Below are 11,680 nucleotides of genomic sequence, written 5' to 3' on the forward strand. Positions count from 1 at the left end.
TCTATGGTCTTTACCATAGAGGAAATTCTTAGAGCACTACTGTCAATGCTATTGCCTCCTTTTTTCTTCTCAATGCTAAAATTAGTCAGGGTGGGAGACTGAGGGTAGGGAGTTGCCTGCTACCATTGAACAAATGGCAGTTCATTGCCACTTCTGGGCCCATTGTCACAAAGTTGTCTTCCGCTGTTGTAATTGTCTTCATTTTGCATTAGAATTTCAATAACCAATTTTGAACTTGTGAAAACCCATGTTGACATTCTTTGTAGTCTTAGAAGCCATATTTTGTGGATCCAGACTTGGATCCAGTGTGTAAGTGGAAACATAAATAGATTTAGTACAGCTCCTGCTTGTAAAAGGTCTTGTGAAACGCATAGCACTTCCCTACCTAAATATATTATACTGCCCTTTAATTGCTTGCACAAGACTTTGCATAAGTCGTAACGCAAGCAGAGATGCAATAAGCTTGACTTTGTGTAAACGGCTCCCACGCTATTTTTCTTGCATTTCTGCTTGTACATGAGCTCTGGCAGAAGTAGAAATTTTGCACTGAATGCAACCTACAGTTCAGTATGTGAAGGAAATACTGTAGGCAACTAAAAAGGGCAAAATCATCAAGAAGAATTTTGCTGAACTGGAAATATTAATCTTTCTGATGCTTTTATTTGTTTTTCTTACTCTAAGCTTTTCCTAGATGTTCTTATAGTAGACACAACAACTTCATTTGAACCTTTTTATGTTTAAAGGAACATAATTTTTGGTTTGTGCTGGAAAAGTTGCTAACTTTATACACAGATCAACCAACACCTTTGGAGAGTTTTAAGCTTCTGTCCAGTAACAACATTATAGATATATAAATAATGTAACCATAAACATATAAATGTTTTCAATAATATTAAAATATAAACCTTTATTTAGTTTATTCAATGTTTTCTTAATTGTGTTCTGCCAGTGGGATTGCATGGTACTTCAGAAATTATACAATCAAATAAAACCCTGAAATGCTTCTAGTAAACCAGCATTGCTTTATTTTCCTTTTTATGGACAACTAGCGGGACCCAGCCACGCATTGCTGTGGCTTACGTGTGGGGGGGGGGGGGTTAGGAACAGAAGGGAGAGGCAAACGGGCTGTCCCCTGCAGCTTGGCAGGGGACGATCCATCTTCCTCTCCCTGTGTTTGAGAGCCAGGAAGAGGACTATGTACATGGGAGGTAGACGCAGTGGGAGAGAGCAGGTGGTGGAGTTGGTGCAGAGTTAGTTCTTTGCAGTGGGCGAGAAGAGATGGTTGAGTTGGTGGAGAGTTGTGTATGTGTGAGGGACAGATCGTTTGTTGTTGGTAGTTATAAATGAGTAAGTAAAGGCAGACAGCTGTGGAGAATATGGGTGAGGAATTGTGTATGTGATGGTTGCCTGTGAGAGGGGGCAGAGTGAAGTGGGTGAGGAGGAGGGAGAAGTGTGTGACTGGTGGAATGTGATGGAGGGCAGAGTGAAGTGTGTGAGGAGGTGGGTGTGTGTGTGCATATTTGTTTTGTGTGGTAGTAATGGGTGAGACAGTGATGGAAGGGTACGTGCAGGAAATTATTTAGTGAAGGCAGAGAGATATGGAGAATATGTGTGAGGAAGTGATGGTTGAATGTGAGGGAGGGTAGACTGAAGTGTGAGAGGAAGAGGTGGATGTGTGTGGGTGGTGCAATGTGAGGCAGGGCAGAGTGAAATGTGTGAGGATGAGGGGGGAATGTGTGTGAGAGTATTTGTTGTGTGTGGTAGTAATGGATGAGATTGAGAGTGAAGGTAACGTGCAAGAAAGGAGTAAGTGAAGGCAGACAGATGTGGCGAGTTGTGTATGTGATGTTTGAATGTGTGGGAGGGCAGAGTGAAGTGTGTATGGAGGAGGTGGACGTGTGGGAATGGTGGAATGTGAGAGGGGGCAGAGTATAGTGTGTATGGAGGAGGTGGACGTTTGTGAGAGTAGTGGCTTTGTGTGTTAGGGTGAGACACAGAGAGTGAAGATTACCTGCGTGAGAAGGGGGGAACCCTCCCTTCACATGTGAAACGGAAACGTGTGTGTTTGTATGAAAGTGTGGGGGTGGTGGGTGGGCAGTATGGGTTGCTTTGGTGGCGTGAGGGAACCGTGGAGTTGCCTCGTGGAGGTGAATGGCGAGCTGCAGCGCGCAGAGGCACTCCGCTGCGGGAGCTGAAGGCGTGCAAATGAAGCAGCGAGGTGGCTGAGGGAGCGAAAGTTGGTCGCTGGGGGCGGGGGCAGAGTCCTTGTGAGAGTGTGAGTCTGTGCGAGTTTGGAGGACGGGGGGGGAATTAGTGTGGGGCATGGGGGGATTGCCTGAGTTCAGGAGGAGCGGCTGCATTACGTAGGGCAGTGATGGCAAACCTTTTCGAGACCGAGTGCCCAAATTGCAACCCAAAACCCACTTATTTATTGCAAAGTGCCAACACGACAATTTACCCTGAATACTGAGGTTTTAGTTTAGAAAAACGGTTGGCATTACTCAGGAGTAAGCTAGCTGGTAGTCGGTGGCTTTGCTTTGAAGCAACCATGCAACTTTTCCAACGGGTGAATCACGACCCTAGAAGGGTTTACTCAGAAGCAAGCCCCACTGCCAGCAACCGAGCTTACTCCCAGGTAAAGGATCACGCTTTAGTTCTTTGCATGAAAATCAGTGGGGTTTAACAGCGCTTAACAGGGTTACCTACACTGCTTCCCCAAAACTAGGTCTTAGGTTTAATGCTAATAATCAGCCCAGTGGCCCAGGCCAGCCTAGACGTGTGTTTGGGGGGGGGGGGCGACTCTGTTTGCTCGTGCCCACAGAGAGGGCTCTGAGTGCCACCTCTGGCACCCGTGCCACAGGTTCACCACCACTGACGTAGGGTGTGAGTGGCCGTTTGCATTGGGGGTGCATGTGCAGCTGGAGGAGGGGTGTGGACGGTCTGGCTGGTAGCAGAGACGGGCGATTTTGTGGCAGCGAGGGTGTTGTTGGCGCGTTTGGCCCTTGCGCGCAGCAGGACATGCGCAGATGGAAGGGGTTGTAAGGGATGGCTGATTTCAGCAACGGGTGAGTTTGCTGCAGCGAGGGTGTTTTGTAGCAGTTGGGACATGCGCAGTTGGTGGGGATGGGAGGAGGAGGGAGAGTTGGGGGGAATGGGCGAGTGTGAGGTGACGCAGCAGCCGGTAGAACGTGGCAGCGGCAGCTGGGTTGAGCGTTTGGAGAGGCTGCAGAAGAAGTGTTGTTGGGACTGTAGAAGAGGTTTCCCTGGCACAGGAGGAGTGCCTGAGTCTCCGAAGATGCTTTGAACATGCTCGCTTGGCTGAGCAGTGTGTATGGGAAGTTTAAGAGGAGTACACCCAGCAATTACTGAGTTACACCATCAGTAACAAATACACGGTTAGCTTTTTATATATATAGACTAGCGGGGCCCGGCCACACGTTGCTGTGGCTTATTGTGGTGAAATGGGAAAGGAACAGTAGCAGCAAATGAATTGCAGAGGCCAGCAGTACGTGCTCATTCAAACACGCAGCCTGATACTGTGCGATGTCATTGATGTGTGTGTCCGCATTCCTTGGGAGGGGGGGAATGGAAAGGCACCCCTCCGACACATCTAGGCTGGCTGGTCACGATCCTTTACCTGGGAGTAAGTTTGGTTGGTGGCAATGGGTGTCGCTTCTGAGGAAACCCTCTGAGGGGCGTGACGCAGCCATACAAAGTATGTCACGGTTGCTGTACCGAGCTTACTCCTGAGTAATGCGTGCCTGGTTTTCTTAACTGTAACCGCAGTATTCAGGGAATCTAGGGTGCCTGGCCCCTCCCTCCCATCCCTTGCATGTCGCCCCTCACTCTCTTCCCTCCCTCACTTCTCTTCCCTTGCATGCCACCTCACCCCCTCCCTCCCTTCCCTTTCCCTCTGCTAGGGTGGGTGGGTCATATCAAGATGGTGGGCCCCCTGCCTCCCCTCCCTTGCATGCCACCCCTCACTCTCTCCCCTCTCTCACTTCTCTTCCCTTGCATGCCTCCCCTCCCTCCCCCTCTCTTCCCTCTCCCTCGTGTGTATTTCTTTCATTTCCACTCCAGTTATTGCCTATGTACTGTTTCCACTGCTCCTATCTGGCCATCTGAGTGAACATTCTAAGCTGCACGAACATTCTGAGGGTGATAGTTACACACAGGCAGCTGCATGTCCTTCACCATGGAGCGCCAGGAAAAAGGCGTTTTACCTGGGCCAGGTGTGAAATTTCAGGTATGTGAACATCTAAAAACACTCTCACCTGGCTGACTATAGTGGCTGTGAATTTTCAGAGGAATTGGCCCAGCAGTTACTGAGTTATACTACCACTAACAAAAACACTGTTAGCTTTTTATATATATAAAGATTTTGTCCCTGTCCGGTTATTATTTCTTTCTCACTTACCTGGTATTTTTGCCCACATCTGGGACTAGCATCCTCAGAGGCACATCACTTAAGATGTGGTTCTTTCCATGGCTCAGTGAGGAGAGTAACCAGGTTAGAGTTTTGTATTTGTGTGAAAAGCAGAAATACAGACTAAGCTTCAAGAAGACAGTATTTTGTTTGTATAAAATGCTTATGGTCCGCACTTTGCACATGAGGTGCTTAAAGCTGCTTACATATTAGTTTAAACAATAACTGCATAAACAATACTTGACCATTTATGTTGGCTAAGTAAAACTTAGTAGCAGCTAAGGGACCTTAAAAGTCGAATCAACCTTACATCATAGCATTACAACCTACTGGTAAATATAGTACTCTTAAGGCAATGTTATCACCCCAATAATGGTCCATAAAAACAATAATATTCTAAAACCAGCAACAGTCGTGGGCGTGAGAGCCAGTGTGGTGTACCGGTGAAGAGCAGCAGGCTCTAATCTGGAGAACAAAGTGGGTTTCCCCATTCCTACACATGAAGCCTGCTCGGTGACCTTGGGCTGGTCACTGTCATCTTGGGATTTTCTTGGCCTCAGCTATCTCACAAGGTATCTGTTATGGGGAGAGGAAGGGAAGGAGTTTGTAAACCGCTTTGAGACTCCTTAAAGGTAGAGAAAAAGCAGGATATAAAAACCTATTATTATTAATAATATTTTTGAACACCCAAGGTTTTTAGTAGCTTAGGAAAAAGCAGTTCCTTTTCCTCTATAGTGGGTTGTAAATACGCTCATGGCCTCTAGAATTTTTATTCTCCGGTATTATTGACAGGGGCAGTAATGAAGTTCTCAAAAGGCTCATCTGCTTGATTTATAAATTGAGCTTTAAATTAACAAATCTGGTTTAAGGCTGTTTGTTTAAAATTCAGTTTTTAATTATTGTAGTAACAGGTGTCTTTACCTGGAGATGCCCGTGCTGAATTTGGAAGATGCAACATTCATATGCTTCATACCATGTTCCTGCCTCTGTGGTGGTTTCTACATTTTTCTAATTAATATGTCAGCCTTCTGTTGCAAAGTGAATGAAGAAAAGATAATCCTCTAAAAATTATGAAATTAAGTGGTGAGATTATGGGCGTGGAAAGATGTGGATTGACGGAAAGCGATTGTTCAAACTTGTTTAAAATGTATTTCTCAGAGTTGTTACTTCAGCAAATTAGTCATTGGAAGCTTTGTTTCAGGAAGCCATGGTAGTTTGCTTGTCTTCCATAACCAAAAATAAAGGCGAAGAGTAGTTAAATTGCCAGTAAGGGCCTATAGAGGGAAATGACCTGAATTGGTCAGTTTCTTTTCCTCTTCCAGTTTTCCTTTCCCTGCAGCCCTTTAACTGATTCTCTAGTGCAGTGGTTCCCAATCTCCAGGGCTACATGTCAGAGCATTTCGGGGGGGGGGGGGGGGAAAAAATTATGTAAGGGGTTTGCTAATGTGGGGAATTTTAGGGAAATGGATTTGCTAAGAGGTACGTGAGTGAGAAAAGGTTGGGTGTCACTGCTCTAGTGCCTTCAGCAATCAAAAACAATGAGCATGCTCATTATTGATCAGGCCAGTTTTTTGAGGGAATATGATCATCTCTGTAAATCTAAGTAGCATTTTTGTACATAGCTGTGGAGTCCCCACCCACAGTATACAAAAACCTTTGTCTGTTTCACTGTTTTTGTGATATTTATTGAGCTGTTATCTTCAGTATAAATGGAGCAAGTTGCTGATTATAAACCTCCACATAGTTATTTGCCCCCTCCTGCTGTCACTCCAAGGATGATTTCACTTTAGATGGCGCTGAACGCTTCATATGTGAAGCTTCAGCCTGCTACCGGGCCACTCCTGCTGAACTGAACCTGTGAATCCAAGCCTTGGACCTCCACCTCAAAGCGCAGCCCTGACAGTACGACTAATGCTGATGAAACACTAGAGGGAAGGATTCATAGGATCCGACCCTCTGTGACTGAGGAGGAACATCATCTGGGTTCTTAGAAGTAAATGAATATGGACATAATGGATGAAAGGGGTTAGTGTAGATGCAACTAAAATAATATTGGCTATACATTTAACTTAGTCAAGTACAGATAATGCCTGCCTCCTGGATTCCTGTAAATAAGTTGTTGATATTAAAAATGTAAATATAGAAGTAGTCCCTTGTGCAAGCTCCAGGACATTGCTGACTCATGGGGGGACATCACATCATGTTGTGCCATTGCCTTCCCCAGTTGCCTGCACTTTATCCCCAGCAATTTTATTGACCTCAGAAGGATGGAAAGATGAGTCAGCATGGTGCAGCGGTTAAGAGTGGCGGCCACTAATCTCGCGAACCAGGTTTAATTCCACACTCCTCCACATGAGCAGCAGATTCTAATCTGGTGAACTGGATTTATTTCCCCACTCCTACACACGAAGCCTGTTGGTAACCTCGGGCAAGTCACAGTTCTCTCTCAACCTCACCTACCTCACAGGGTGTCTGTTAGGAGGGGAAGGGGAGGAGTTGTAATCCTCTCGGAGACTCCTTGAGATAGAGAAAAGTGGAATATAAATCCAACTCTTCTTCTATTTCTTCTTCAAATTTGAACTGGCTAACTGAAACTGACTTCTGTCAGGACTGAACTCAGGTAGTGAGCAGAGCTTTGACTTCAGTACTCAGCTTATCATTCTGATAATGATAAATTATGGACCAAAGTTATGAACCTTCAAAACCTTCTACTATTCGCTCCCATTGGAAACAATGGGGGATGGGGCACCTTCTTTGGGAGTCCATAACTTTGGACCCCTGAACCAAACTTCACCAAACTTGGCTGGTATCAGCAGGAGTGTCGCCAGACAATATCCTGACATTTTGTTGCCACTATCCTAAAATGTACCCCCTGCTGGCCGACAAAGTAAAAACACTAAAAATATCAAAAATACATTTTTGCTGCCCCCCAGGCGCACACCCCCCTACCCTGTGGTAGCTACGCCACTGCCTGAAAGGACTGCAAGAACTGCAAGGAATTTATTGAAAAGGGGAAAGGACTGTGAATAATCTTGACCCACTTAAACACCATCATTTTTTTAAAAAATAGTAAATTAAAAATGTAATATTGTTGGTTAATCATTATCCTGGTAGTATAAGGTGACAAAGCATCAAAGTCATAGCCACAAATAGGGCTTGGAGGCTCTCTTTAAGTATCTGCTTCCATTATTTATTATTAAAGAATTTTGTTATTTGTATCCTATTTTCTCTCCAGTGGGGAACCAAAGCAGCTTACAATTTTAAAAAAAGAAAATACAATAGAAAAAGGGAGGGGGAGTTTCTGAGTCTTCTCTGTTCTGACTGATTTAAATAAAAGCCAGTATTTTTACTTACAAGCATTTAAGAAAAAAAGCAGACTGTAGTTGTTTCAGATAAATCAAGTCTGAGGTAAATCTACCATTATTCTGTCCAATTTGCTAGTTACGATCCTCTTCTCAAGGCCTGTGTTATATGTAGATGTGAAATAGATAGTAACTAGAGGCAGAGCGTTTGCTGTAGTGGCACCTTGCCCTTGGAATGCTCTTCACTTTTAGGCTTGGCTGACATCTACAGTATTTTCTTTATAGTGACAAGTTAAAACTGTTTTTTTTTTTTTTTACAGCCAGGCCTCTCACTGAGGGATTTCATCTGATTTTTACCTGTTTTATAGCTTGCCTCTAATCTAAGGACTGTTTTATGAGAGACATTTTAGGCTTCTTAATGTAGTTTTATGGCTTGTTTGATCATTCTTGTGCTGCTGATCTATTATTCTGTTGTATTGCTTTTATGCTGCAAAAAGTCTCAAGAAGTCATTTAAATTTTCTACATGAAAATGCATAGCTTGGGCAGTTATTGCAGAGCCAGTGAGAAGACAGGCAAGCTTCTGGCATTTTAAAGATCTTTAATTTAACCTAATCACATGGCTTTTTAAAAAAAATGTATTTGCTTGTATTGGTTTAGGGTGGTGACCTCTTACTAAAAAAAAAAATTCTAGCCTTGCTGAGTCCCACAAAGCATTAACGCTTTTAGTCAATTATTTGTTTTTGCTTTCTTCAATTATTTATGTTAATATTTCATAGCTAAATGCATTCACCAACTCCACAGCTAGTGTTTGTAAAGCAACATTGTTAAATACACATCCAGGAAATAAATTTATTTAAAGTGTAGGAGAAAGATGGTGTCTTCAATGTAAGTGGTTCTGATGCATCATATTTAATCTTAACCATGTGTATGTCTTTGCAGGACGTGATTGTTGGCAGTCTGATTTCAGGGCTCCTGATTGTTGTCACGTATCCCACCTGGGATTTCCTTGATGGCCTGATGCTCACCAGCCCGTGGTGCCCCATATTCTGCATTGTCGTGCCCCTCCTCTTGTGCTACAACTACCCCAAACTTGATTGGTACAGTCCTACAAGAGCAGACACCACTACAATTCTGGCAGCTGGAGCAGGCAGCATAATAGGGTGTTGGATGAGTAATCACTACTTAGCAAAGTACTCAGCTGAAGTTGTCAGCCCTTCAGTCACTGCTGAGTCAGTCTTCACAGGACTTTTAAGGTTCTTGGTGGGTGTTGGTTTCCTAGTGGTCATACGGCAGATTGCTAAAAGCATGGCACTTAGATCACTGTGTTCTTGGTACAAGGTTTCTATTGATGATCGTGTAGCCAAACAGCAAACAGAAATTGAAGTGCCCTATAAGTTCATAACCTACACTTCAGTTGGCTTTAGTGCTACAGTTCTTGTCCCATTACTGCACAAGATCTTAGGCTTAAACTAAGTGCTGTACTACTTTAGCGGTGGGGGGGGGGGACTCAACCCACATTGCGGGGGTGCAATCCAAGTTGTGCATCAGAAACATCTCCATCCAAATGTGTTGTGCCTTTCTTTACTGGGGTCTAAAACAGCTAGTATTAAAAACACAAAAGGACCTTTCTGTGCAAACAAAATATGCTGCAATTTAGCATGAAAGAAGTGGAATATAAGAAACTACTCCTGTTTCAGTGACTTTGGCTGCCTTTGAGCAAACCTTCGGCTGCGCAGCAACCTAGTACTCTGCCATCCTAGATGCTTAGCTGTCATCCTTGTCCTAAAATGTGAAGTTTCTCAAGCTATACATTATAGCTGATGTACTGGAATCAAGATGCCACCAAATTGATGCATTGGAAAGTATCCTTACAAAGGGAATGCTCTGGGTTTTTGTAAGTGTTCCACAAGTATTTTGTTAATTGGAGTAAGATGAGAGACCAAAGGAAAAAGGTAAGGAAAAGAGAGATGCCACTGTTAATGTCTGACCTTTGGCCTCAGCAGTTTGTTTCATAGGGGATGTCAGTGAAAAATAAGCTTCTTCAGGAGGTGCAGACTTGGCAACTGTACTGCTGGCTAGATCATAGGATCATAGAGTTGGAAGGGGCCATAGAGGCATTCCAGTCCAATCCCTGCTCAATGCAGGATCAGCCTAGAAACATCCCTGATAGTGATCATCCAGCTGCTGCTTGAACATACCACAGAGGGGAAGCCTACACCTCCCTAGACAGCTAATTCCACTGCTGAAATACTCTTTAGGGGTGTTTTTCAGATTCAGGTTTAATAGTCTGGAAATTTTCAAGACAGCTGAATCCTGAACTTAGGGTTGCAGGAGCCCCTAGAGTCCACCTCCAAGTGAGCTGCCTCCAAGCTCTGACAACCCAGCATTTTGCTGTGCAGCACTGCTACAGGTAGGGGTGAGGGCATGCCTAAAAAATGCCAATGTTTTGGCATTTTTCAGGATCTTCTTGTCAGCTCGCTTATGTTACTGCTATTTATTTCCATCCAAAAATAAACCCTGAAACGGTGAACTGGATTTTTCAGGTTTATTTTCAGTTTGGCTTTATCTGGATGCATAATCCTATTACTCTTACTGTAAAAAAAATTCTTTGTAATAACCACCTGATACCTTTCCACCTGTAATTTATGCACATTATTATGAGTCCTATCCTCTGCTGCCAACAGGAACATCTCTGCCTTCCTCTAGGTGACAGCCTTTCAAAGAGAGCAGTCATGTCCCTCACCTTTCACTTTCCAAAACTAACCATTCTGAAGTCCCTCAGCCTTTCCTTGTAGGGTTGGGTCTCCAGGCCTCTGATCATTATCATTACTTTCCTCTGCGCCTTCTCTATTCTGTCCACATCCATCTTGTAGTGACTACTCCAGGTGTGTTTTGACCAAAGCACTATATAGCGGGACTTGAGATTTGGATGTTAGGCCCCTATTTGTACACCCCAAGACTGAATTAGTCTTTTTTGCTGCTGTATCACACTGACTGCTCCTATTCATCTTTACTGTCCACCCATGGACTGAGAAAGGCTGAGCCTAACCAAAACACATCTAGCAAAACAATTTTAACACCCAAATTCATATCCTAAGAACAGTCATCCACTTACCACAGAGGTAGTGATTAGGATCAAAGTTGCAGTGTTCTTAACACTTCCTACTGAGATGGTGCAAGATAGGTTAACCTTGATGTTCTTCTGTGGCAGGTTTTCTTGTTACTTGTTTGAGATCAATCCTTCTTTCAGCACACACACACACATTATGGAACTTTTAAAATTCTGAATGCTCACCTAAACTCTTACAGTGTCCTTGGGCCAAGTTGTTACAGCAGCCTTTTTTTATTTTTATACCAGAAAATTTAGATGTTCCAGCTACTGTCCAGGGTTTGGTTTTAACACTACCGTGTTTCTCCGAAAATAAGACAGTGTCTTATATTAAATTTTGCTCCCAAAGATTATTTTCAGGGGATGTCTTATTTTTCCGCTCCACAGCTGCATGCTCTGGTGTTCTGTTCGACGGGCATGCTTCCAAACAAAAATTTTGCTACATCTTACTTTCGGGGGATGTTTTATATTTAGTACTCCAGCAAAACCTCTACCACGTCTTATTCTCAGGGGATGTCTTATTTTCGGAGAAACAGGGTATCAGGCTGCAGAAGTTCTTCAAGATACTAACAATCAACAACTGTTTGCACCGATCCCACAGCCCATTTGGCCCCAAATCTGAAATGAGGTGCCCATGTTCTTACCCAAAACTGGTAAAGCAATCACAGCTGCTGTGACTATTGGGCCTTGAGCACTGAAGCAGTAGGGCTAAGGAATTGAGAACAAGTGTAGATGCAGTGTGTGTTTTAATTTGTCACTAATGGCCCTACCCTTTTATTTCTTCCCTTTATCATTTTTCTACTAAATGGTGGTGTTCTGATGTCATTTAAAGATTCAAGCAA

The 11,680-nt window shown here is 43.8% G+C and overlaps 1 protein-coding gene across 1 annotated transcript in view; it reads left to right on the forward strand.

The window, feature by feature from the left end:
• SGPP2 (sphingosine-1-phosphate phosphatase 2) overlaps window positions 1-11,248 on the forward strand; it is a 31,923-nt gene extending 20,675 nt beyond the window's left edge. The window contains exon 5 of the mRNA XM_048506672.1: window positions 8,669-11,248. Within this exon, the coding sequence (XP_048362629.1) occupies window positions 8,669-9,202 (534 nt within the window). The 3' untranslated portion in view covers window positions 9,203-11,248. The remainder of the gene's footprint in view (window positions 1-8,668) is intronic.
• Window positions 11,249-11,680: the final 432 nt, after the last annotated feature.

Source organism: Sphaerodactylus townsendi, linkage group LG08, assembly GCF_021028975.2.
Source record: "Sphaerodactylus townsendi isolate TG3544 linkage group LG08, MPM_Stown_v2.3, whole genome shotgun sequence".
NCBI classification, from domain to species: domain Eukaryota; kingdom Metazoa; phylum Chordata; class Lepidosauria; order Squamata; family Sphaerodactylidae; genus Sphaerodactylus; species Sphaerodactylus townsendi.